General features: G+C 37.6%; 1 protein-coding gene across 3 annotated transcripts in view; it reads left to right on the top strand.

The window, feature by feature from the left end:
* The window catches only part of AIDA (axin interactor, dorsalization associated), a 51428-nt gene that overhangs the window by 1834 nt on the left and 22112 nt on the right, over window positions 1-27482 (top strand). The window contains exons 2-7 of one of the 3 annotated variants that reach the window (XM_055419860.2): window positions 4797-4942; window positions 6225-6294; window positions 15336-15389; window positions 15798-15852; window positions 21760-21823; window positions 22068-22174. In XM_055419860.2, the coding sequence (XP_055275835.1) occupies window positions 4905-4942; window positions 6225-6294; window positions 15336-15389; window positions 15798-15852; window positions 21760-21823; window positions 22068-22174 (388 nt within the window). In that variant the 5' untranslated portion in view covers window positions 4797-4904. The remainder of the gene's footprint in view (window positions 1-4796; window positions 4943-6224; window positions 6295-15335; window positions 15390-15797; window positions 15853-21759; window positions 21824-22067; window positions 22175-27482) is intronic. The other 2 variants (XM_055419861.2, XM_055419859.2) reach the window with 2 other exon arrangements.

Raw genomic sequence — 27482 nt, forward strand, 5'->3', positions numbered from 1 at the left:
CACACAACTATATTACCGAAGTCTGGGATTTTTTTTTTTTTTTTTTAATTTCAAATCCTGTCTGCTCTACTGTGTAGAGTTTAAGACATTTTGTTAAACACAAATGTTTTGATACATTGTGTAAGTGAATTGGACACATTAGAAGACTTCCTTCATTACCCGAGAATGTACCCTTCCATTCTGTAGCCAGTTAGTGAGCCCCCGGGCATCCTCATTCTATGTTAACTGAACTTGCATAACCTGAAATCTAAAGCTGCCTTTTACTTGTGATTGTGGGACCTCGCAGCTGTTGGCACTCAGCAGCAGACCTTATAATGGAAAGTGAAGAATACCATGTCCAATTGAAGTTACAAAGGAAAATTGAATATGCAAGCTGTTTAGCTGGAATTTCTAAAAACATCTCAGTAAGGGAGTAATAGACACAGACAAATCTGTTGTTGAACCTCAGTTACTAATCTTGAATGTCATGATTCAGAGTAATTTGCAAATTATTATAAAAACCACCAATGTCAAATTTGAATAGAAATGTGTCATGTTTGGATTAAACTTTGTAAACATACAGGCTACATATAAAATGAAGTTGAATTTAAAATTAATATACTCACAAATTTGAAGGCCAGACATCTGTTTTATTTGAATTATCTGTGAGAAAAGCTGCCGAAAAAGAGAAGATTTGAGAGCCACTAAATGATGTGAAAAAGAATGGACAGGATTTAGCCACTGACTAGATACTGAGAGGAGGAGGAGGCGTCTGGGAGAACTGGCCTTTCTGATGGGGAAGCCAGCAGTGTTTTTACAACCCTACAACATACAGGAGTGTGTTCATGGGATGCTGATGTTGAGGGAGGGAATAAGCATGTTTGTACTTATTGTAAGAATATCACAGCTTGAACAGTTTCATCCCTCAGTCAGCAAGTGAGAGCTAAGCATATAGACGTGAATAACATTTGATCTCCACCCTTACAGTACTGAGTCTAATGGAGGATTTTAAAACAAATGGGTATTTCTGTCACGGAAGTATGAAAAGAGTAAGCACTACCACTCTCCTTGCTGTTTCCTGAAGCCTGCTTCTGCCTTAGTCCATTTGCCCTTTTTCTGGAACACTCCCTGTTGTCTCTTTGGGTTGTTCTATAACCTCCTCCAGGTCTTTGTCCAAATACCATCTTCCCTGTGAGACCCACTCTGGCCACCCTGTTTAAAACTGTTGGTTTAAAGGGGGGGGGTGGGTGGACTGAATCCGGAGACTGCTATCCACTCCCACTCCCTCTTACCTCACTCTTGCAGATCCAACCCCCTAATCTTGGTTTTTTCCATAGTACTTACCGCCATTTAAAATACAATACACTTTTTGTATTCATTTGGTTAGTTGTCTCCTTCTCCACTTGGATGTAAGCTCTTTGAGGACAGAAAATAGGGGGAGTTGTCTGTTTTGTTATCTACTGTATGCTTAGTGTCCAGAGTAGTAGTAGGTTGTTTTGTGTGTGTGTATTAGTTGCTCAGCTGTGACCAACTCTTTGGGATCCCATGAACTACTCCACCAGGCTCCTCTGTGCATGGAATTCTCCAGGCAAGAATACTGGAGTGGTTTGCCATTTCCTTCTCTTATCTAGATATTATGTAATTGTGTTCTAGTGAATGGCTTGATTCAGGAGTATGCTGTGGAAGCATTAAGGAGTTGATGCCACGATACTATTGGAAAATCTAAACAAATTATGTCAAAACTAAAATTGCTTCCCCAAATAATGCATGAATTAAAAACAACTCTTATCTAGCAGGTTACCTCTTTCAGCAGCCTAGGGGTGGGTCCCTGCCCCCTAACTTAGGGTAGAGTGGCATGGACTCTCTTTTCCCGATTTCATAGAATCAGTCTTAAGGTATTGATCCAGCACATGGATGCTCAATAAATATTTGTTAAATGAATGGGTGAGTTTGAAGGTTGGATAATACCTATTAATCGTCTTTACTATGTCTGATATTAGCACCTCTCAAGGTGTGGTCCCAGATCTTTGCTGGTCTGCAAGCTGTTACTGGTATGCAGTGAGATAAGTAAAGAAATTGGGATTTAAGATTTAGGAACTTTATTGCAGTTTGACATTTTTGTGGTAGTTTTTATTTTATAAAAGCATTAGGCTGGAACAGATTGAGGGGGGGAAGCTCATCCTTCACTCTAGATAGTTTGAGAAGAACTGTCATAGATTGCTGTGGGACTCTGTGGGTCACTTGTTTATGTTCTTTAAGTATATTTAAAACTTCCCCTTGAGAATAGTCCTCTATTAACTGTAGGCACCCTTGTAAACTGAGGTTATTCTCTAGAGAAGAACAGTTGGTAGGTTTCTCACCTTTACTAGTAGAATGTCAACTCTTTTACCTGCTCTTCTGATACCTAGAGCATGTGGGTTTTTCCTCAGTGGACAGATTTATGTCTCATTTTGTCTTAAATGGTGCAGTCATTTATGGGTTTGGCTTTTTTGCCTAGGTTTTTAAAAAAGTTTTTAAAAATAACTTTATTGAGGTTTAATTTATCTACAGTGAAATTCACCATTTTACAATTGAATGAATTTAGTAAATTTACCAAGCTGCATAACCATCACTACAATCAAGTTTTACAGCATTTCCATCACCCCACAAAGGTCTCTTTGCACATTTGCAGTCATTTCGTATTCCCACTCTAGTCCCAGGCGACTGTTAATTTCCATTCTGTCTCTAAAGAAGAAATGGTCTTTTCTGGCCATTTTGTGTAAATTGAATCATGTGATCTGTGTGTGGCTTCTTTCATTTAGCACCCTGTGTTTGAGTTTCATCCATGTTGTTGCATGGATCAGTCTTTTGTTCCTTGTTACTGATGAGTAACGTTGCATTGTATGGATATACCATATTTTGTGTATCCATTCGCTAATCGATGGACATTTGAATTCTTTCTAGTTTTTTAATACTGCTGTGAACATTTACAGGCAAGTCCTTGTGTACACGTGTATTTTCATTCTTAGGTAGATACCCACAGAGTGGAATTGCTGGCTCAATGGCACCCCACTCCAGTACTCTTGCCTAGAAAATCGCATGGACAGAGGAGCCTGGCGGGCTGCCATCTATGGGGTCGCACAGAGTCGGACACGACTGAAGCGACTTCGCAGCTTCGCAGTGGGGGTATATAGTGTATTTCACTGGTTTTAATTTGCCTTTCTCTTACAACTAATGATATTGAGCATCTTTTCTTTGATGCTTATTTTCCTTGTAAATCTTGTTTGTAAAATGTCTTCAAACCTTTTGCCTATCTTTCAATTGAGTTGTCTTTTCCCTGTTGAGTTAGAAGGGTTTTTTGGTATATTCTGGATATAAGTCCTTCATCAGATAGGATATATGATTTGCAATATTTCCTATAGTCTTTCTTCTGACAGTGACCTGCTTAGGTTAACAGTCATTATTGGCATATTGTGTGGGCGTGTGTGTGTGCTAAGTTGCTTCAGTTGTGTCCGATTCTGGGTGACCCTATGGACTGCAGCCCACCAGGCTCCTCTGTCCATGGGATTCTCTAAGCAAGTGGAACTAGTCAAATAAAGAAACTGCCACACTGTAGCTTCCCTGAATTCAGGGATGTACAGTTGACATTGTTAAGTGTAGGCTCTGATTCCTAAAGAGAACTATATGTAGATGGTAGACAAGCAACAGTTAGAAAGTAAAGAAAGTACTGTACGGGACAAGTATGGCTTTGTCTATTTCTAATTATACTTCAGTTCAGTTCAGTCGCTCAGTCGTGTCCTACTTTTTGCGACCCCATGAATCACAGCACGCCAGGCCTCCCTGTCCATCACCAACTCCCGGAGTTCACTCAAACTCATGTCCATCGGTCGGTGATGCCATCCAGCCATCTCATTCTCTGTCGTCCCCATCTCCTCCCACCCCCAATCCTTCCTAGCATCAGACTCTTTTCCAGTGAGTCAACTCGACGCATGAGGTGGCCAAAGTATTGGAGTTTCAGCTTTAGCATCAGTCCTTCCAATGAACACCCAGGATTGATCTCCTTTAGAATGGACTGGTTGGATCTCCTTGCAGTCCAAGGGACTCTCAAGAGTCTTCTCCAGCACCACAGTTCAAAAGCATCAATTCTTTGGCGATCAGCTTTCTTCACAGTGCAACTCTCACATCCATACATGACCACGGGAAAAATCATAGCCTTGACTAGACGGACCTACTTACTCCTGCTTAAAATCTGCATAGAGTGGGTCTAGGAATGACATTTTAGGAAAAATATTCTGGGATTTCCAGTTTGGGAGGAAAAGAAACAAATGGATGGAAACATTTTAAGTAACATAGAAGAACTATCCTGGTAAATGTTCTGATTTCATGTAGGAGTTTCTTGCATTATGGTAAGAAGAATGTGGATGTTTCATAGACTGAATAGAGGTCATCAAGTGAACTTTATGCCTGATCTTTAAAGATACAATTACATAGAATAGAACCTCCATCTAAGGCTTTTTGGAAACATGGTGAACTTCTTTTGCTGTGGCTTGGTCGGAAATCCAGCACATGCACCTCTTGTATTCCTGCCTCTGTTCCCCACTTGAGATAGTATAATATGCTTGGGAATTGTAGTTTCAAATTCTTTAGCCAGTTATAAAATGTTTCACCAAAAAAAATCCTTTTGGTTCTTTGGTTCCACCACCCTCTGCTGCCCTGCAAATTTTAAAAATTAAAATAAATATCATATAACATGAGATTTATCATTGTGAGGTTGTACAATTTGGTAGATTTTAGTCTATTCATAATGTTATGCCAGCATCACCACTATCTAATTCCAGAGCATTTCCATCACCCTCATAAGAAACCCTTTACCTGAAATGGGTCACTTCCAGTTCTCTCCTTTTTCAAGCCCCTGACAACAACTGATCTGCCTTATATCTCTATGGATGTACCCATTCTGGATATTTCATGCAGATGGAATCAGGTAATACATGATCTTTTACATCTGACTTCTTTCATTTAGTTTAATGTTTTTAAGGTTCATCCATGTTGTAGCATGTATTTGTATTTTATTCTTTATGGTCAAATAACATTCCTTTGAATGTGTGCACCACATTTTGTTTATCTCGGGTATTTGCACTTTCTGGCTATCATGCAAAATGCTGCTGCTGTGAACATTTATGTACTGTGTGTGTGTGTGAACATGTTTTCTGTCCTCTTGGGAATATACATAGGATTTTGAAACTGCTGGGTTATATGGTAACTCTGTGTTTCTAACTTTTTGAGGAGCTGCCAAATTGTTTTCCACAATGACTGTACCATTTTACTTTCCTTACTTCAGTGTAAGGATTCTAGTTTCCACATCCTTGCCAACACCCACTGTAAGTTTTCTCCCCTCTTTTAAAGTTATACCCATCCTGGTGGGTGTGAAGTGGTATCTCACTGTGGCTTTGATTTGTATTTCTCTAATGACTAATGGTATTATATTCATGTGCTTATTGGCCACTTTTATATCTTCTTTGGAGAATATTTCTGTCAGTCAAATCCTTTACTCATTTTTAAATTTAGTTATTTGTCTTTTTATTGTTTAGCTGTAAGCATCACTCCTTTGGTTTTTGGTGTCTCAGAAGTAGCTCTGGATCTTTGTTGTTGAGCTTAGACTTGTAACACAGATCCATCCTTGAAAATTCATCCAAGACTAGCTGCTGTTTATAAGTATGATGATAACTGGGCAAACAATGATTTCCATGTCTGATCGGATAGGGAATTTTCTTTATTTGCCTTGAAAGATATGTTCAAAAGTAGAATTTGTTAGAGTATCATCACTTTGTTACGACTGTAATTTGAACTAGTCTTATCAGCAAATTAATAATAGACTGATAAAATATCTCTGGTCAGTACTATTATTGGTGTTCACGGGATGTGTTTAAGCTGAATCTGGACAACTGCTATTGGTTTATTGTAGAAGAAAGTCATGTGTACTAAAGAAAGTTGAATTAGATGTCATTTGAAATTCTTTCCAGCTCTATGATTCTGTTTTTATGGTCTCAAGCTGAAATTTATCCCAGTGAAATGGTTTGAAAAGTATTGTATCTTATTTTCATTGTTGCACAAAGTTAGTTTCTAATGATAGTGTAGATTTATACTTTGAAAACAGAAAAAGTATTATTGTACTTAACTGTTTTTTAAGATTTAAATTGTTTTACCTTGTACTTGAAATACTTTGCTGTCCTTCACTTCTAAAGAATGTTTGTTTCTTCTTACAGATTAGCAAGACACCTACAAAAAGAGGCCCAAGCTCAACACAATAATTCTGAATTCACAGAAGAACAAAAGGTACCATAAAATAATCTCTAGATACATCAGATTCCAAGTGAAAACGGTCTGTCTTTTGAGTCCATTAAGCAAAAACAAACAACAAAAGCCATTATACTTTAGTACAAAGAATGATACTGATTATGCTTTGCTGATCATTAAGTAATCAGGGATACCACATGATTTACCATGCAGTGAATTTCTCACTTAATGAATTTCTTTTCTCAGCCATTTAGACTTTAGTGGAGACCATTCATTCTTTGGTTGGGAGGAGGGGGATCCAGAGACTGGAGTGAGATTGTGAGCAATTGCATCCCACCTCTTAATTCTGAACTCCCTTAACTCTTTTTCCACCTCCTCTTGAAACAAACAAAAACCAAACAAGCCACCACTGAAAAAAATCAGTTCAAGTCAAAAATTTGGCATGAGTCCATCAACAAAATAAATGCATAAAGTTTCAAAATGTTTCAAGAGTGTCCTTTCTCCTTGAATTAAAATTTTAATGTGTCAAGTTGATTCCCTCTACTCCTGAAGACTATGAAAAATGGGATATTTTAAGAAGCTTTACTTTAACAGAATGAGAAGAAATGGGAGGAAACAATCCATATTTTCTCATAGCTCAAGGGGTCCAATGTTAAGTGAGATTTTAATCTCATAGATAATGAAAAAAATTAATGTCAGTTTTCCCTTTATTAAGAAAAGACTTTGTGAAAACTATGGCAACTTAATTTGCTTTTATCCTTTTTTTGTACAAGGAGTGGGAATGACTCTCTGAACACTTCTTAGGCTTGTACTTATTTGATTCTTCTTTATAAGAGTTTGAAAAGAAAAAAATCCCAAAGATTAGGGTCAGTCATATTTCTTACACAGGTTAGTATGTTTTCATATAAAACTATTTATAGTCTGTGTTATCAATTTAAAAGTGTAGTTTTCTTTTTTCCTTAATAATTGCTAGTATTGCTGATAGATAGATGGCATTACCAACTCAATGGACATGAGTCTGAGTGTACTCCGGGAGTTGGTGATGGACAGGGAGGCCTGGCGTGCTGCAGTCCATGGGGTCGCAAAGAGTCGGACACGACTGAGCAACTGAACTGACTGATGATAGATTTAGGAAACTTAGGATTTTAGCCCGGGAAGATAATTAGCTCAGAGGAAATATTTGGTTTGCAAAAGGAAACGGAAAAGGACTATATGCTTTATCATGTCCAAGATTTGTGGTATCTGTCTAGGAATGACTGGGATATGATCAGCTGACATCACACAATTAAGGGTTAAAACATCTACATTTTGAAACAATCTCAACTATCTGAATATGTAACTTTAACAGCTAACAAAGCATGTTATGAATATGGAATCAAATTGAAAGCTTTGGAATTTAAAAAGTTTGACAGCCATGTTTTAATCACCTGTTTGCCTCGAGTTACTTATATTCCTCATCTCCAACATCTACTGCTTAGGTGTAGGATCTAATATGAACTCAAATATAAAGTGATGTGACCTAAAACATACTACAGTTTTTTAAAATGTTATCAAGAAATGAGCTTTGGCATATGATGATGATTAGATTAATGAGACAAAATCAGCTTTTTCTTAATTTTCTTTAACTTCCTGAGGCTGAAGCTGGGTGTTTGATAATGCTGTTTGTTTAACTTTTAGCTGTTTACAGTAGGTGCCTAGCTGCTCTCTTTTCAGCTTACACAGATCCACCCCTCCATAAGGCCCAGGAGGCAGCATGACCTAGAGGAGTGAGCCTGCGGTCTGATGTGAGAAGACTTGCTCTTGAACCCTGGCTCTGTCTCTGGGCCTTAAATTCCTTGGGTATGAAGTGAGGGGTAAGATAACCCTAAATGATCTTGAAAACCATCTCTAAATCTTCAGATGACCTCTGCCTTTGAGGTAGTCTGCTCCTCCTCCTTTCCTGGAGACCTGATTTCTGAGGTATTTAGTATTTAAAAACCTGCCTAGGAGGCATATGTGGCTGCCATTTGTGTCTCCATAGAGAGCTTGTGCCTGCCTGCCTATTCCTTGGGCTTGGGAGAAGGCCCCGCCCCCACCCCCCATTACTCTGTACTTCATTATGAATATAAGGCAAGTCATTGCATTTAAAAATTTAACTTTCCTTAAAATTACAGATAAAACATTCACAGTAGGCAAAAAAAGTCACTTTGACATATAGGCTTTATATAATGTCACTTAAAGAAAAAGTTCCACAGTTTGTTGTGACTGTGTGGATCACAGCAAACTGTGAAACATTCTTAAAGAGATGGGAATACCAGAGCACCTGACCTGCCTCCTGAGAAATCTGTATGCAGGTCAAGAAGCAACCATTAGAACTGTACATGGAACAACAGACTGGTTCCAAATTGGGAAAAAGAGTACATCAAGGCCGTATATTGTCACCCTGCTTATTTAACTTATATGTGGAGTACATCATGTGAAATGCTGGACTGGATGAAGGACAGACAAGCTGGAATCAAGATTGCTGGGAGAAATATCAATAACCTCAGATAAGCGGGTGACACCAACCACCCTTATGACAGAAAGTGAAGAGGAACTGAAGAGCCTCTTGATGACAGTGAAAGAGGAGAGTGAAAAAGCTGGCTTAAAACTCAACATTCAAAAAACAAAGATCAGGGCATCCAGTCCCATCACCTCATGGGGAAACAATGAGAACAGGGACAGACTTTCTTTTCTTGGGCTCCCAAATCACTGCAGATGGTGACTGCAGCCATGAAATGAAGACACTTGCTCCTTAGAAGAAAAGCTATGACCAACCTAGACAGCATGTTAAAAAGCAGAGACATTACTTTGCCGACAAATGTCAAAGGTGTGGTTTTTTCAGTAGTCATGTATGGATGTGAGAGTTGTACTATAAAGAAAGCTGAGTGTGGAAGAATTGATGCTTTTGAACTGTAGTGTTAGAGAAGACTCTTGAGAGTCCCTTGGATTGAAAGGAGAGCCAACCAGTCCATCCTAAAGGAAATCAATCCTGAATATTCATTGGAAGGACTGATGCTGAAGCTGAAGCTTCCAATACTTTGGCCACCTGATGTGAAGAAATGACTCATTGGAATAGACCTGATGCTGGGAAAGATTGAAGGTGGGAGGAAAAGGGGACGACAGAGGATGAGATGGTTGGATGGCATCACCGACTTGATGGACATGAGTTTGAGTAAGCTCCAGGAGTTGGTGATGAACAGGGAAGCCTGGCGTGCTGCAGTCCATAGGGTCGCAGAGTTGGACATGACTTAGTGACTGAACTAACTGAACTGAAGGAAAAAGTCAGAGACTCCCAAGTTAATAAATGATTAGAAAACAAAGATTTCCCTTGTGACTTTTCACGGCTTTTAACATGCTAATGTGTATGTTGTATTTTTAAAGAGTTTGGGTAATGGAGTATTTCTTAAATTGGTTTGCTTTTGAAAGCCTTCCTCCTCTTCTCTTTATAATATTTCATTGGGTCTAAAGAACATGTTATGGGAAATTTTGAAACCGACTGTTAGGTCTGCAAAATTACTTGAATGCCAGACCTGGCATATAAGCCAAAGGAGAAGAAACTCGATTGTGTTTCCTTAAAAGAGGAAAATGGAGAATGTTCCTTACATTAGTCTATGCAAAACTATTCTATATGTTTTCTATTTTGAATTATATTCTTTGTGCTTTTACTATTTTAAATGTATTTGTAGCAGAGACAGATTTTAGAATTATGCCAACCATTCAACAATTCGTGGAACTTTAAAAGATTTTTTTAAAAACCACCATGTTTCTAAAGTACTTTCTTTTTGAAACTTTTTACTGTTGGCTCACAGTAAGATTTCAAAACTATTTGATGAATAAATGCTTTGTTAGATCTTAGATTATTGATATTTATTTGTATTATTATTTTAAGATGAGAGGAATCATTTTTTTAGAGAGTAACATATATTTCTCAGTATTTATTTTAAATGTGATGAACTCTAAAGCCACACCACTGATCTCTCTTAACTTTATTAGTTGGTGGTAGAAAATCTTCATATGGATTTTATATTCATAATCTCAAAGATTTCTGGTGGAAAATAAGAAAGTTTTCTAATTCTTATTTGATCCTCCCTCATGATCAGTTGACTTAGCTTTCATTTCTTAATAGTTTTGTCATTATAACAACTGGGTTTAGTCGCCAAAAAATAGCTGCCAAAAGCTTTCATTCCATTAAATTCCCTACTTTGGTGTAGTAGATTTTCTCGTGTAAGTTTCTGGACAGAATAGAACATCCTGTCTCATGATGCTTCGAAAGTTTTTCCCTGTTTTGAATCAGATTTAGTGATGATGAGAATTCCAGCACTATATGCTTGTTTTATATTTTATAGGTCTCCCTTTCCACTGCCTCCTTCCTCACTTCCTTTCTTCTCTGCCTCCCCCCAGCTAGAAGATAGACGATGGACTGTCTAAATCTAAAAAAATTGTCTGGATTGAGACTATACTCCTTTAACTCTGTGTATTTTTGTAAATGATTTTTTCCTTAATATGTTTTGGCAAAATTACTGTAGTTCTTTAATTGTTAACTGCTTTTTTCCTTTAATAGCTCTTTTGGAGTTAACCATTCCCCTAGCTAATGACAAAGTAAAACAACCAGTATTCTGAAAATGACAACATTTTCCACCTATATACCTGGTTGCTGCTGCTGCTGCTAAGTCACTTCAGTCGTGTCCGACTCTGTGTGACCCCATAGACAGAAGCCCACCAGGCTCCCCCGTCACCGGGATTCTCCAGGCAAGAACACTGGAGTGGGTTGCCATTTCCTTCTCCAATGTGTGAAAGTGAAAAGTGAAAGTGAAGTCGCTCAGTCGTGTCCGACCCTTAGCGACCCCACGGACTGCAGCCTACCAGCCTCCTCCATCTATGGGATTTTCTAGGCAAGAGTACTGGAGTGGCTTGCCATTGCCTTCTCCATATACCTTGTTACACATATGCAATTAATTTGAATGAAATGCTAATTATTTAAATCTTTCTAAAATTAAGTTCACTTACCTTGAATGCTTAGTCTGAATGTATATTAGTCAGGATTTATGTTCTGTGCTTCTTAATTTTTCTGAACCGTTTCTTTCTAAGAAAGGTGGAATAATGACAGTAGCAAGCACGTGCTTTTGACGTCAATAAATGCTGTGTTTTAAAAGTCATTGCTGTGGCTGAAAAATGATAGTGTTTCACTCTTTTTTTAATACTGATGTTGGGTGTGGTCCCTTAAAATAGTTATGAATAATGCCTATTGGTATTTTGCCATAGTTTCAATAGACTGTAAAAAAACTGTTGCTTCTTCTTAACTTGAAGAAATGTTTAAATTTAAAATAGGTTATTAGTGGACTTACAGTTGTTAACTAGAATATCTTTTACCTGAAATGTTAAAAACATCAAATCAAATGGATTGTATAATAAAGAAGGAAAAGAAGTTAACTAATATTTTTAAAGACACTCATTGATACGTGTCCCTTAATACAGACAGCCCTTTTTCAAAACCATTTTTTTAAAAAAACATATAAGTGTGACCAAATGGTATTAAAATAAGTATATTGCTTTGTTGTATATATTGCTATTGTATTGAAGACCTTGATGTCCAGGACAAGTTACTTAACCTGTCTTCAGTTTTCACATCTTATAGATGTGAAATGGTTGTATCTAGTGCATACATATAGTCAGGATTAAATGAATTAATGTGGGTAAATCACCTAGGAGAATCTGTCACTTAGTAAGTGCTCAATAGGTTTTAGCCATTACCAACTATATTAAAGTCATTTACTAGTTTTGTCAGATTTGAGTGGTTTATATGAACACCACTGATTTAGGGATATTAGATTTTATATAGAAAAGATTGTTGCTGGCTCCCCTACAACAGCTGTTTCAGAGGGTAAATAAATCTGTATCTTGAATCCTTTTACAGCAATTATATTAAATATAATATTTAAATATAAAATTTCAGAATAAAATTTGACATTTTCTAAACTCACATTAAGACTAAAGGAAATTTTAAAGATTGTGGAAATAGTTAAATATTGTTACTAGTTCCTTGACCAAGAGTCATATCTTTTGCTCAGTAGTAGTTTATTTACTTTTGAAAATTTTTTATTGATGTATACTTGATTTACAGTGTTGTGTAAGCTTCTGGTGCACAGATAAGTGATTCAGTTATACATATATATACATATTCTTTTTCATTTTCTTTTCCATTATGGTTTATTGTAGGATAGTGAATACAGTTCCTTGTGCTGTACAGTCAGTCAGTTCAGTCGCTCAGTCGTGTCCGACTCTTTGCGACCCCGTGAATCACAGCACGCCATGCCTCCCTGTCTATCACCAACTCCCGGAGTTCACTCAAACTCATGTCCATCGAGTCGGTGATGCTATCTAGCCATCTCATTTTCTGTCGTCCCCTTCTCCTCCTGCCCCCAATCCCTCCCAGAGTGTTTTCCAGTGAGTCAACTCTTCTCATGAGGTGGCCAAAGTATTGGAGTTTCAGCTTTAGCATCAGTCCTTCCAATGAACACCCAGGACTAATCTCCTTTAGAATGGACTGGTTGGATCTCCTTGCAGTCCAAGGGACTCTCAAGAGTCTTCTCTAACACCACAGTTCAAAAGCATCAGTTCTTTGGTGATCAGCTTTCTTCACAGTCCAACTCTCACATCCATACATGACCACTGGAAAAACCATAGCCTTGACTAGACGGACCTTGGTTGGCAAAGTAATGTCTCTGCTTTTTAATATGCTATCTAAGTTGGTCATAACTTTTCTTCCAAGGAGTAAACGTCTTCTAGTTTCATGGCTGCAATCAGCATCCGCAGTGATTTTGGAGCCCCCAAAAATGAAGTCTGATACTGTTTTCACTGCTTCCCCATCTATTTCTCATGAAGTGATGGGACCAGATCTTAGTTTTCTGAATGTTGAGCTTCAAGCCAACTTTTTCACTCTCCTCTTTCACTTTCATCAAGAGGCTTTTTGCTGTACAGTAGGACTTTATTGTTTATCTGTGTTATATATAGTACTTTGTGTCTGCTAATCCATTCTCCTAATTTATCCCTTCCCCTTTGGTAACCATAAGTTTGTTTTCTTTGTGAGTCTGCTTCTGTTTTATAAATAAGTTCATTTCTGTCGTATTTTAGATCCCAAATGCAAGTGATATATCATATAGTATTTGCTTTTCTCTTCTGATGTATTTCACTTGGTATGATTATCTTTAGGTCTATCCATGTTGCTGCAAATGGCATTTCATTCTTTTTTATGGCTGAATAGTATTCCTCTCTCTCTCTCTCTCTCTGTGTGTCTGTGTGTGTGTGTGTTCTTTTTTACCCATTCATCTGTCAGTGGACATTTATTCATCTTACTTCATGTCTTGGCTATTATAAATAGTGCTGCTATGAACATTGAGGTGCATGTGTCTTTTCAAATTAAGTTTTCTCTAGGTATGTGCTCGGGGGTGGGATTGCTGGATCATATGGCAACCCTATTTTTAGTTTATTAAGGAACCTGTGTACTGTTCCATAGTGGCTACACCAATTTACATTTCCACTTTCAGTGTAAGAGGGTTCCCTTTTCTCCGTACCCTCTCTAGCATTTGTTATTTGTGGAATTAGTATTTTATTTTGTGAATTGCTATCCCAGCTATATAATGCCTTATGATAATCGCTTAGCACTCACTAGCCTGAGTACCAGATACCAGGACAATACTTGTTACTCCTCTTTGCTCCTCATTTATCTCCCAAAGAAAATTGACATGAGAGGAAACCAAATTGAACTTTTGCAGGTCATTAGTATGTGTAGAGAAACATCACTTTTCCCCAGAATATTGTATTGTGAAGGCATTGCAAATATTGTACATATATATTCCACTTTTATGGTCAGGGTTTATTTCTAACAAAGTTAAGAAATATCTTTTTTGGAAAGATTTCAAAGTCTTGATTGTCATAACTTAGCTGCCTGCCCTTGTGTGTATTTGTTTTTTGGGTTCCTTCTTTTCAATTCAACCCTAGTCATTCATGTTCTTTTTCTGACTACTGATTACCTGGACAGTTGAAATAACCTCATCTAACCTTCAGTCTTTGCCCTTCTCTCCTTTACCCTAGGGATACGGTTATCACAACATTTTTCTTAAAGGGCAAATCTGATAGTCATTCTTCTGTCCGAAAACTATATGTGTAATTTCTTGCTAAAGCAATAACAGATTCATTCCTCAGCTGGTCATAGAAGGTCCTCTTCATAATAACCCCTCCCCCTTCCAACACACACACATTTCACATTTCAAACCTATCTCCCTATTTTCAGTTTGGGACTTTAGACTACTGAACTATGATGTTTTTCCAAGTTCTTTAGTTTTAGAAATCCTCCCAGTCACTGGGGCTTGATTCCTAATTTTGATTCCTGTCCTATTTCTTCAGGGCACATTAGCATTTACTTTTCTGACACCTGTAAACCAAGTTCCTCTGTTTTGTTACAGTGATTTTGTATGTGTCTTACATGTTTAATAGAAACTTGAGCTTATTAAAGGCAAGGACTATGCCCTGTCATTTATATCTATTTGATAACTCAGATCTGACTCTAAAGTTTGCCACCATTTATCACAAGTATTGATTTTGCTTAGCATTGCTGATATATTTAATTGAACAAGTTAAGATTGGACTTGAGTCAGCATTAAATTATACCATTGTGCTAACTTTCAGATATTTTTGATTTTAAGTCTTTTAGTGAATATCAGACCTTATGGAGAAGAAGAGAAGGCAAAGCTTGGAGAGAAGATGTTTGAAGTCCTTTTCATTGCCCTTTAAATCATATAGAAAGCTATCATCAAAGCAAATGATTTAAAATTGGTTGTGGCACATTAGACCAGGAGTGAAGATATGCTCACCTTCTCTGCATGGTCCCAGCCCTTTGCCTCCTGTTTCTCATCTCCAGAGTCTGCAAGATGCTAAAAAGAAATAAAATTTAACCTAACTTTTAAAATCATAGATCGCTTATCAGTAAAAAATTAACTCGATTTTTGGCAACTAACGGTTATAATGTATTTGGTATTTATAACTTTTTATTTTTCCTACAGAAAACCATAGGCAAAATTGCAACATGCTTGGAATTACGAAGTGCAGCTTTACAGGTAAATAGAGTCCCCCCCCTCAACTTCTTAATATAAGGAAAAGGAAGTAGTATGAACTATTGATAAAATGTTAGGCATTCATGTCAAAAGCAATATAGTCTCAAAAGGATTTCTTAACAATAAGAATTAATGGATTAAATTCCTATTAAAAGATCTATTAGTTCAAGTTATATAAACTGTAAAAATAAAAGATACGGCTTCAATTGTTTTCTTCAATATTTTTAGTCAGAATGTTGCAAAAAAACACAACTAATTTGGAATTTTTAATTTTTTTTTTAACCTTGAAAGCAAGAAATGGATTCCTTAATTTTGGCTACTTTTTGAATATTTTGTCAGCCATACTAAAAGACATAGGGTGCAGTGAAGTCTTTGTATTAAAAATGTGTAATTTGCATATTTTAAATTCAGTCCACACAGTCCCAGGAAGAATTTAAACTGGAAGATCTGAAGAAGCTAGAACCAAGTAAGCTTTATTTCATATTTTTTATTGATACTGCTTTAGAAAAAGGTTTACACTATTATGGATATTAAGATTATTTAGCAGAGATGCTTATTTGAGTCTTTTCTGTTACTATCTAATCCTATGTAATTTTTCATGCTTTTGTAATTCCTATGATATTTTTAGTAATTATTGTTTGGTTCACCTTGTGTGCTCAGTCCTGTCCAACTCTTTGCAACCCCATGGACTGTAACCTACCAGACTCCCCTGTCCATGGAGTTTTCCACACAAGAATACTGGAGTGGGTTGCCATTTCCTATTCCAAGATATCTTCCCAGCCGAGGGATCAAACCTGCATCTCCTGCATTGGCAGGCGGATTCATTACCACTGCTACCTGGGAAGCCCTCTCAACTTCATTACAGAATGTGAAAAATTATTTGACTCTATGTTGTACCTCACCTATCTGTTTTAGCCTTTGTTTTATTCAGTTTAATAAGACTACAATTAAATTACATTGGTAAACATTTACAGTAGATTCTACTGGAAAGTATAAAGTGATAGTCTTTGATGCCTATTTATACTGAATGTCACTGAAAACTGCAGTCCAGCTGTTTGAATTGGTTTATAAAATATTTCCTTATTGTCCTCATTTTCCTTCCTAAATGTTTTCTCTTTTTTTTTTAAATAAACAATTCCTTCAAATATTTTGGTGGTTAGGATGTGCTAGATGAAGCTTTTCTGCTTGTTCAAATGAATGTTCTGTTAGAGGAAATGTTTGAAATACAGGCAAGGGCACAAGTATTGAATATCACCACAGTCAATTTTAGGACATTTTTTATCACCCCATAAAGAAACCCTGTATCCATTAGCATTCACTCTTTTCCCTCTAGCTTCCCCTCATTCCCAGCCTGAGGCAACCACTAATCTACTTTTTGTCTCTATAAATTTGCCTATTCTGAACTTTTCATATAAATGGAATCATACAATAATCGGTCTCTTGTAAGTGCCTGTATATAAAATTATTTTAAGAAAAACACATTTGTGCTCAGTCACTCAGTCATGTCCGATTCTTGTGACCCCATGGACTGTAGCCCACCAGGCTCCTCTGTCCATGAAATTTTCCAGGCAAGAATACTGGAGTGGGTTGCCATTTCCTCCTCCAGTGAATCTTCCCAACCCAGGGATCGAACCCACGTCTCTTGTGTCTCTTGCATTGGCAGGCGGGTTATTTTAAAAAAGAGATTTCCGCTACATTGAGGATGTCTGAGTTATATTATGTTTCTGAAGAAAATTAGAAATGTTCAATTTTAAATGATAATAATTAGGATTTGGGATCCTCATTTAGTAACTATTTTCCATCTCTTTTCAGTTTGTTTCCAAATAAAACTTAAGAATATGTAGGTTCACTGTGAAGACTGTAAACACTTATAATCAGATGTTTATTATCTCTTTGCATGGACACACTCAATTTTTCCTCCTGTTACTTCATAGACTCTCTTGTTGGTAATAACGATCACCATTTTTTAGAGTAGCAGGAATGTGCCAAACACTCAGATAAATAGACTCGACCACATTTTGCTGACACTTGCCCATGATTTTACAGCTTGTAAATGCTCGAATTGGGTTGGGTTTGGAGTGATCTCAAAGCCTACATTCCTACCATTACACTCTGTTATTAATACTTGTAATCATGAAATATTGACATCAGTCCTTGATATCATGATTCTTCAGGTCAAACTCCTGAGAGATTATTGACCTATGTATTTGTGGAAGATTGAACTGAAATCTACATTTGTTTTCTGATTTGTTTGTTTTTAAGATTTGGGGTGGGAATAGAGAAGAAAGAGTGTAATTTGGATTCTTTTTTAATTATATTTTGATTTTATATAATGTTTCTTGTTTGGACTTCTCCCTTCCTGGTACTTACTATATTTTTAGATGATTTTAATTTGCTTCTTGCTTCTTAAACTTAAATGTGTATGTTGTATCTCAGTAGGCTATGCCCTGTGATTTTGAATTGATAAAATCTGGATGGGGGAGCCTTGTGGGCTGCAGTCCGTGGAGTCGCTAGGGATCCGACGCAACTGAGTGACTTCACTTTCACTTTTCACTTTCACACATTGGAGAAGGAAATGGCAACCCACTCCAGTGTTCTTGCCTGGAGAATCCCAGGGATGGGGGAGCCTGGTGGGCTTCCGTCTATGGGGTCGCCCAGAGTCGGACATGACTGAAGTGACTTAGCAGCAGCATCAGACACTTGTTTTGAGTTATTTTATCAGAGTTAAACATTTTCAATAAACTGGCATTTGACTATATTTAAGATTACGTGTTCTTAGTCAACCTGGCCTCTGCCTCTTCTAATAATATAAGGAAGGGAAAATTAACAAATGACTGTATCTTTCAACTTGTTGGTCTTAGTTGGTTTATTTTGCTAATGTATTTTTCCTTCAAGATTTTTAAAATCTCTTTGTAATCCTATCTGAAATTCATACTAAAGCTAAGATCTTGAATGTAATAGTCATTTAATTTTCTTATGTTAATCCTTAGTAATACTACTTCTTACTCAAACATATCCCCCTATGACCACCCCAAAAACTATAAAGTTCCCTTCCATTAATTAAACTTTCAAGGCCCCAAAGAAATCCCACCTTGCCCTGAAAACTTTCTCTTCTCTCCTTAGCAGTAATTAGACTCTGTCTCATGTTCTTTATAGGAGCACTTTTTATAGCCACTGTCATAGTCTACCCTGTACTATTCTCACTAATATTTATTTCTTTTCTCAAGAATGTTGTGAATAACCTTTGTATTTTCCCCACAGAGCCTCATTCATTGCTTTGCCTATAGTATGAACTTGGCAAATTTTTAAATTGAATAGAGTTAAATATCTACAGGGAATTGTTTCCCATAATTTAAAATAAACTTTCAGATGGGTAGCACTTGCTCATTTTTTCTACCACAAAAATGAAAATTAGCTACAAGGGAAAAAAAGAAGTACATTTGGGGTGTGTGTGTGTGATTTTTAATGTCAGATTCAAGAGGGTGGCAGGCCATGCTCCATGAGAGTAGGCTGGGAGTGCTGAGTGCTCACCAGTAGAGGGTATACCATCAAGTCAACATTCAGTGGGCCTATGTGCATTATTCCTACTGAATGAACCAGTTAGTCCCCAATCGTAGTGGACTCCACACTCATGATCACCCCTTCCATGAAATTATAAACTAGCTTCTCCTCTTTTCTACAACCTCCAAAAATATCAAGATTCATATTAGAAGAAAAATCCTATGTTAAGTTTATGAAGAATCTTATTTTAAAAGGACATTAGAATCCCTGTTATTCCCCAGTTGGTGAAAATGGAAACCCATCCTGCAATTACAGAAAGCAAGAAAGGTGCTGTTATTTTTCTTTCAAAATTATTCATACAAGTTTAAATATCTGATATACTCTATACTTGTAAATACAAAATAAAGAAGAGGCTATTATGCCAGGACAGACATTTCCTTTTCAAAACTTTGATACCTGAGAAAAGAAAATACTGTTTAATTCTTCTGTTATAATACAAATTCAGGATATTCTTAATAAGTAATATGATTTTCAGCTGTTTCATTGATGTTTTGTTTACATTTTAAGGGTTGACTTTTTCCTTTTCGCTATTAAAATGTGGTCATTGCTGATATAAATATGCATAATCTTGTCACCCATTTCCCATTCTCAGCATCTAGAGTAATACAGTGTGATTATTTGATATTTGAGTTGAATGAATAGTTTACTCACAATAAACAGTCATGCACCAAGTTTAGAGATGATATTCTTAAAATTTGAAAAATAATCCTTCTTAGTGAGATCTAAAATAATAGGATTCTAGTCAGTCAGATAGGGAGAACTATGGCGAGAATAAATTACCATATAATAATGTAGACTTGACTTGTATGGTACTTTAAGTGTTCCTATGCAATGTCATATATTATGTTATTTAATTTAGTTCTCTCAACAGTTTGTGAAGAAAGGTAGAATATGATTTTGGAACTGGGGAAGCCGAGATTCAGAGTAGTTACATGAATGCTCAAGTCATTAACATCATGGGAGGGCTAAGATCTGATTCAGATCTTTTGCCACTTGCCCTTTGCTTATCAGACTTCAGCTTTGTGGTCCTTTCCATTCCTTGAACAAACTCCTGCTGCAGAGCCTTTGTTGTTGCTCTGGCCTGTTCTCTAATACCTGGAGAGCCCTTGCCCAGAGCTGCTTGTGGACATTTCTTCTCATCCAGGTCATGGCTCAAATGTCTTCTAATAATTCAGGTTTGAGTGGCCTACCCTGTTCAGTTCAGCTAAAGTAATCCCTCTACTCCACTTACAGAAGCATCTTCTGGGTCCTTCAGTCACAGTCTTAACATCACTGTGTTCCTTTTGGCTTGTTATTGTCTGTTTTTCCTGACTAGGGTCTAAGATCCGTATGAAGGTGAGAACCCTCTGTCTCTGTCACTGCCATATCTTAGCACTCAGTACACATTTGTTGAGAAGAAGAAGGAGGGTAGGAGTTGGAAGGAGAGAGAGAATAAGAATGAGTGAAAATATAGACACAAGTCTCAGACTTCTCTCCCTGAAGGGCTTATAGGAGTGCATATATTAAAAGAAGCATGATAAACACATTTGATTCCTGTGGGAGTAAGGCATGTAATTGCAACCTGTACTCAGGGATTTCCTTTTTGAGGATGACAACATGCATACCTATTTCAGCTCCCAACTGCAGGACTCCAAAATTAGAATGAATAAGTTGAGTATAAACTCACAGAAACATTTTGGATTGTACAATTAATGCGATTACTTTACCCTCATATAACTGCAAGTAGATACTGGCAATCCATAAGATCAGATATGAAGCACCTCTCCAAATGTAGGTAGAACTATAGAGCATCTCTCTTTTTAAGTTTCCTTGCCTGGATATAATCACTGACCACACCATAATACAGGAGGTTGTAATACAAGAGATTGTTTGAAAACTTCTCTTGAGGATAAATCCCTCTTTGTGTTTGTGTGTGCATGTATATGTAAAAGGAAGTGGCAACCCACTCCAGTTTTCTTGCCTGGAGAATCCCATGAATAGAGGAGCCTGGCAGGCTACAATATCCATGGGGTTGCAAAGAGTCAGACGCGACTGAGCATGCACGAGCCTGTATGTAAGCATATATGTACATATATGTGTGTATACATTACATATGTATAATAAACTATGGTAAATGTATATGAGAATCCTCACTACTATAAACTTTACCAGTTTTGTGGAGTTAAGGGGAAGACTAATCAAGACATAGAATAAGATAGACTCATATCCCTCTCACTGGTCACTTTGACACCAATCTTTTAAAGTGCTCCAGGGAGGAATTATTGTCTTTCTCAGGTGCCCCATGTCTCACCTAGGATTTTGTACAGAGAACTATTTTGGAGTTCATTTTCCATAAGCGCTCTGAGATTCTGGAAGTTACCTTCCTTGGAGTTCTGACAGTACTCTGAAATTACTGGTGCTTTCATTTTGCTAAGATATTCAATGGACAAGTGCATTGTGGCTTTGGATGATAAGATTGGGAATTTTTTAAGTATTAATAGACACCCCAGTGGCTCAGCGGTAAAGAATCTGCCTGCAATGCAGGAGACACGGGTTTGATCCCTGGGTCTGGAAGAGGAAATGGCAACCCACTCCAGTATTCTTGCTGGGGAAAATCCCATGGACAGAGGAGCCTGGTGGGCTATGGTCCATAGTGTCACAAAGAATCAGACATGACTGAGCGATTGAACACACACACACAAACAGACAAACACAAACATGTATACATACATATTAATAGGCATGGTAAAATTGACTAAAATCAGTCACTTACAATAAATCTTTTTATTCTGATTCATGACATAATTCATGTGTCTTTCTCTTTTTATTCTAGTCCTAAAGAATATTCTTACATATAATAAAGAATTCCCATTTGATGTTCAGCCTGTCCCTTTAAGGTAAAATAAATTAGCACCAGTATTTGTCTTCTTATTTTGTCATCTTATTTTATATCTATTTTTCAGATATTTTGGGATGTATCATATCAGTGTTGGTATCATTGATATCATTAATCCAACATATTAACATTTTATGTCAGCATTTTTTTAATCAACATTTTACCTGGGAAATGAGTAGCTATTTTGGCTTCTCTCGTATATTAGGTTTTGTAGCTCACTGTTTTTTCTGTCCTTTTGCATGTAGAAGAATTTTAGCACCTGGTGAAGAAGAGAATTTGGAATTTGAAGAAGATGAAGAAGAGGGTGGTGCTGGAGCAGGATCTCCTGATTCCTTTCCTGCCAGAGTTCCTGGTAAGCATCAGTTGTTAAAAATATCCATGGCTTAATTCACAGTCAGTTTTTGGAACTTACTTTAGTATTTGCTAGTGGGAGTAAAACCTCTCCAGGGTGCATGTCCATTTTAGGCAAAATTTTATGGTCATGTTATGGACAGTAACTATTTTATAAGTATAGCCTGGAATTATCTTACTATCTGTGTTGGGATCCCAAAGAGCACCCTCAGGTTCTGAGTTCAGTAGGGGGACTCACTCAGCACGTTGCTGTACTCACAGCTGTGCTTTATCCCAGAATAAGAATTATAGGCACAAAACCAGCCAAGGGAAAATGTATGTGAGCGAAGTCCAGAGGAAACCAGGTGCAAGCTTCTAGGAGTCCTCCCTCAGCGGAGTCACACAGCTTGTACTTGATTCCTCCAGTGGCAAATTCTAACGACACACGTGAAGTGTCCCTTACAGAAGTGGGAAGCACTTAAGAGACTCTCGCCCAGAGCTCTTACATAGACACCTTCTGCCTAGCACTGACCAAAATTCCAGACTCCCAGAAGGAAAGCAGACAATTCAGCATAAACCATTTTGTTTGTAAAAAGAATGTAGGCATGGTGACCATTCTTATCAGGGGTAGTAGCAACCCTCCCAAAATCCAGATTCCCAGATGCTAGTCAGGAGCTGACCTTGTAGTCAGGTCTGTCTAAGAGTGACCGTCTCAGACCTGCTGTGTTAATTCTTTTTCGGTTCACTATCAAATTTGGTCGTTAAAAACTGGACCCAGGGAGAATGGCTGTTGAGCAAATGCCTTTTTCTTCCCATCTGTTTTAAAGAAAGCAGATAATGGTGAGGCTTTTTATTTACAGCTGATCTTCCCTGCCTGTCAATAACCTAAGCAGGCATGCTGGAAAAGTTTCTTATTTCTCCCATCACTGTTTTACTCTGTTTTGTTTTTATACAGCACACAGTTTTCATTTCTGGTCAATTAGTTCACTTCAGTGTAATATGCTGATATATTTAGAATACACTCAAAAAGCTTTAAAATACAGCTGGATACAATTTGTGTGTCATCCTGATAACTTTCTTGGTAACAAAAGTATAGGCAGACCTTGGTAATACTATAGGTTTAGTTCTGCTGCTGCTAAGTCGCTTCAGTTGGGTCCGACTCTGCGATCCCACAGATGGCAGCCCATCAGACTCCCCCATCCCTGGGATTCTCCAGGCAAGAACATTGGAGTGGGTTGCCATTTCCTTCTCCAGGTTTAGTTCTAAATGATGATAAAGTGAGTATTGCAAGAAAGCAAGTCACAACGAATTTTTTGGTTTCCCAGTGCATGTAAAAGTTACATGTACAGTAATCTGTTAAGTGTGTGATAAACATTTTATGTCTAAAAAAGTTTTTGTATTTCATTATATATATTTTTTATTGAAGTATAGTTGATTTACAGTGCTTCAGGTACACAGCAAGGTGATGCACATATATTATTTTTCAGATTATTTTCCATTATGGGTTATTACAAGATATTGACTGTAGTTCCCTGTGCTATAAAAAACAGTTTATTGCTAAAAAATGCTAACCATCATCTGAGGCTTCAGCTAGTCATAATCTTCTTGCTGTTAGAGGGTCTTGTGTTGATGGCTGCTGACATCAGGGTGCTGGTTGCCGAAGGTTGGAGCAGCCATGACAACTTCTTAAACTAAGACAGCAGTGAAGTTTGCCACCTAGATTGACGCTTCCTTTCACGGTTTCTCTATAGCATGCAGTGCTGTTTAATAGCATTTCACCCACCGTAGAACTTCTTTCAAAACCGGAGTCAATTCTCAAGTCTTGCCACTGTTTATCCACTAACTCTGCATAACATTCTAAGTTTTTTGTTGTCATTTTAATAGTCTTCATGGCATCCTTACCGGGAGTAGATTCCATCTTGATAAAATTGTTCATCTGTTAAAGTTTTAGGAAATTGGAACAATCCAGTCGCATCTTCAGGGTCCACATCTTATTCTAGTTCTCTTGTTATTTCCACTACATTTGCAATTAACAATAGTAACATCAGATATCACAGGTCACCAGTCACTGTAACAAATATAATTAATGAAAAAGTTTGAAATATTGCAAGAATTAGCAAAATGTGACACCGAGCCATGAGGTGAACAAATGCTATTAGAAAAACAGCACCAGTAGATTTGCTTGACACAGGGTTACCACAAATGTTCAGTTTGTAAAAAATGCAATATCTGAAGTGCAATAAAGTAATAATAATAATAGTAATATTTCAGTGTTTATTATGCCCCCTGGGGTGGAGGCATTATGGGATAGAAGCAACGTAGGTTTGAACCAACACTGGGCTTGAGTCTAATCTTAGTACATTACTAGTTGCACCTATTCTGTTTCTTTTTTAAAATTTTTTATTATTTATTTATTTGGCTGTGTAGACTCTTAGTTGCAGCATGCAGGATCTTTAGTTGTGGCATGCAAACTCTTAGTTTTGGCATGTGAACTCTTAGTTGTACCATATGGAATCTAGTTCCCTGACCAGGGATCAAACCTGCCCCCCCACCCCCACCCCACATTGGGACAGAGGAGCCTTAAACACTAGACCACCAGAGAAGTCCCAGTTGCACCTATTCTTAAACCAGTCTGAACTTCAATTTCTCTTTTATTTATAAAATGAGTTGATAATCATGCCTACCTCATAAGGTTCCTGTGAAGATTAAATAAGGTACTGCATGTAAAGCTTTTAGCCCAGTCCTTGCATATGCTGACTATTAGTGAGGTGGTTATTTTCATCATCATCACCTTTCAATGGAGGTAACAATACTACACTATAGGATTACAGGGAAAATTACTGTAGATGGTAGCTATTATTGTTAATAATGTGTCTTCAGTATAAGGGCATTATTCCTAATATACCTTACTTTATGAAGAGAGATGTATTTTTCTTGCTTTTGTTATATATGTAGAAAATGTCAAAATTGCTGATTGTGAGAGAAATTTTTTTGCTATTTTACTTAACTAAACAGTTGTAATTCTGTTTTCAACCCATGTATTGTAATTGCTAAAGCTTCCACTATTATACATTTCTATCTGATTTGGTTGTCCACATATTTGCTATACAGACAGATCAAGATTTTTATGGGTTTCAGATTGCTGAGTTGAAAGAAAATTTTACCATACATTAAATCCATTTGCTATGTAAGATTAAGCCTAAACTTGATAGATTTTTGTATTCTGATACAGTATTGTGATAATTCATTTTATAGGTAGAGAAAGCTTACTGAATCCTTCTAGTCTCTGAATTTCTTTTTCAAAAAAGTATATGTAGTTTAATTAACTGTTTTCAGTTTGGGATCATTATTGTTCAGAGCCTATGTGTTAGTGTCAGTTGCCCAGTAGTGTCCGACTCCTTGTGACCCCATGGCTTGTAGCCTCTGTCCATGGAATTCTCCAAGCAGGAATACTGGAGTGGGTAGCAGTTCCCTTCTCCAGGGGATCTTCCTGACCCAGGGATTGAACCTGGATCAGAGAAGGCAATGGCAAGCCACTCCAGTACTCTTGCCTAGAAAATCCCATGGATGGAGGACTTGGTAGGCTGCAGTCCGTGGGGTCGCTAAGGGTCAGACACGACTGAGCGACTTCACTTTCACGCATTGGAGAAGGAAGTGGCAACCCGCTCCGGTGTTCTTGCCTGGAGAATCCCAGGGATGGGGGAGCCTGGTGGGCTTCCGTCTATGGGGTCACACAGAGTCGGACACGACTGAAGTGACTTAGCAGCAGCAGCTCCCACATTGCAGGCAGATTCTTTATCATCTGAGCTATAAGTGTCATTAAAAAATAACTTTTAAAATAATATTCATTGAAGTAGCAAGATGGCATTTAACATTTTACTTAACTGGAAAGCAGGAAACATTTTCTTTTCCTTGTTACACTGAGAGAATCCAAGATTTCAGTGATGCCCAGGCTGTGTCTGCATTTTGGTGGCAAGATGGTTCTAGAAATTGTTGTGAGTTTTTTCTTTTTATTTATTATCTATGTTTTTATATAATTTATTGAATTATAAGTTTCTTGTGACTTGTTTAAAAAGTCGAGTCTGTGAGATTCCATTTATATCTACAGAATTCATCCTTTTCAGTGTGCAGGTTTATGCTTGTTGATAAATATATACAGTTGTGTTAACCAACACTACTGTGAGGCTAAAGAGGAATAAGGATTGGTATGTAGATATTGTGACCCAGAATAGTTTTTTCCCATTTCAAATGGAAAGTGACTTTTTAACCAACCTTTAATTGGGGAAGGTGGGGAGTTCAGTTCAGTTCAGTCGCTCAGTTGTGTCTGACTCTTTGCAACCCCATGAATCACAGCACGCCAGGCCTCCATGTCCATCACCAACTCCCGGAGTTCACTCAAACTCATGTCCATCGAGTTGGTGATGCCATCCAGCCATCTCATTCTCTGTCGTCCCCTTCTCCTCCCGCCCCCAATCCTTCCCAGCATCAGAGTCTTTTTCCAGTGAGTCAACTCGTCGCATGAGGTGGCCAAAGTATTGCAGTTTCAGCTTTAGCATCAGTCCTTCCACTGAACACCCAGGATTGACCTCCTTTAGAATGGACTGGTTGGATCTCCTTGCAGTCCAAGGGACTCTCAAGAGTCTTCTCCAACACCACAGTTCAAAAGCATCAATTCTTCGGCGATCAGCTTTCTTCACAGTCCAACTCTCACATCCATACATGACCACAGGAAAAACCATAGCCTTGACTAGACGGACCTTGGTTGGCAAAGTAATGTCTCTGCTTTTTAATATGCTATCTAGGTTGGTCATAACTTTCCTTCCAAGGAGTAAGCATCTTTTAATTTCATGGCTGCAGTCAGCATCCGCAGTGATTTTTGAGCCGAAAAAAATAAAGTCTGACACTGTTTCCACTGTTTCCCCATCTATTTCCAATGAAGTGATGGGACCAGATGCCATGATCTTCGTTTTCTGAATGTTGAGCTTCAAGCCAACATTTTCATTCTCCTCTTTCACTTTCATCAAGAGGCTTTTTAGTTCCTCTTCACTTTCTGCCATAAGGGTGGTGTCATCTGCATATCTGAAGTTATTGATATTTCTCCCAGCAATCCTGATTCCAGCTTGTGCTTCTTCCAGCCCAGCGTTCCTCATGATGTACTCTGCATATACGTTAAATAAGCAGGGTGACAATATACAGCCTTGACGTACTCCTTTTCCTATTTGGAACCAGTCTGTTGTTCCATGTACAGTTCTGACTGTTGCCTGCTGACCTGCATACAGGTTCCTCAAGAGGCAGGTCAGGTGGTCTGGTATTCCCATCTCTTTCAGAAT

Source organism: Moschus berezovskii, chromosome 17 (genome assembly GCF_049115385.1).
Source record: "Moschus berezovskii isolate FMDL1 chromosome 17, NW_MosBer_1.0, whole genome shotgun sequence".
In the NCBI taxonomy this organism is placed as follows: domain Eukaryota; kingdom Metazoa; phylum Chordata; class Mammalia; order Artiodactyla; family Moschidae; genus Moschus; species Moschus berezovskii.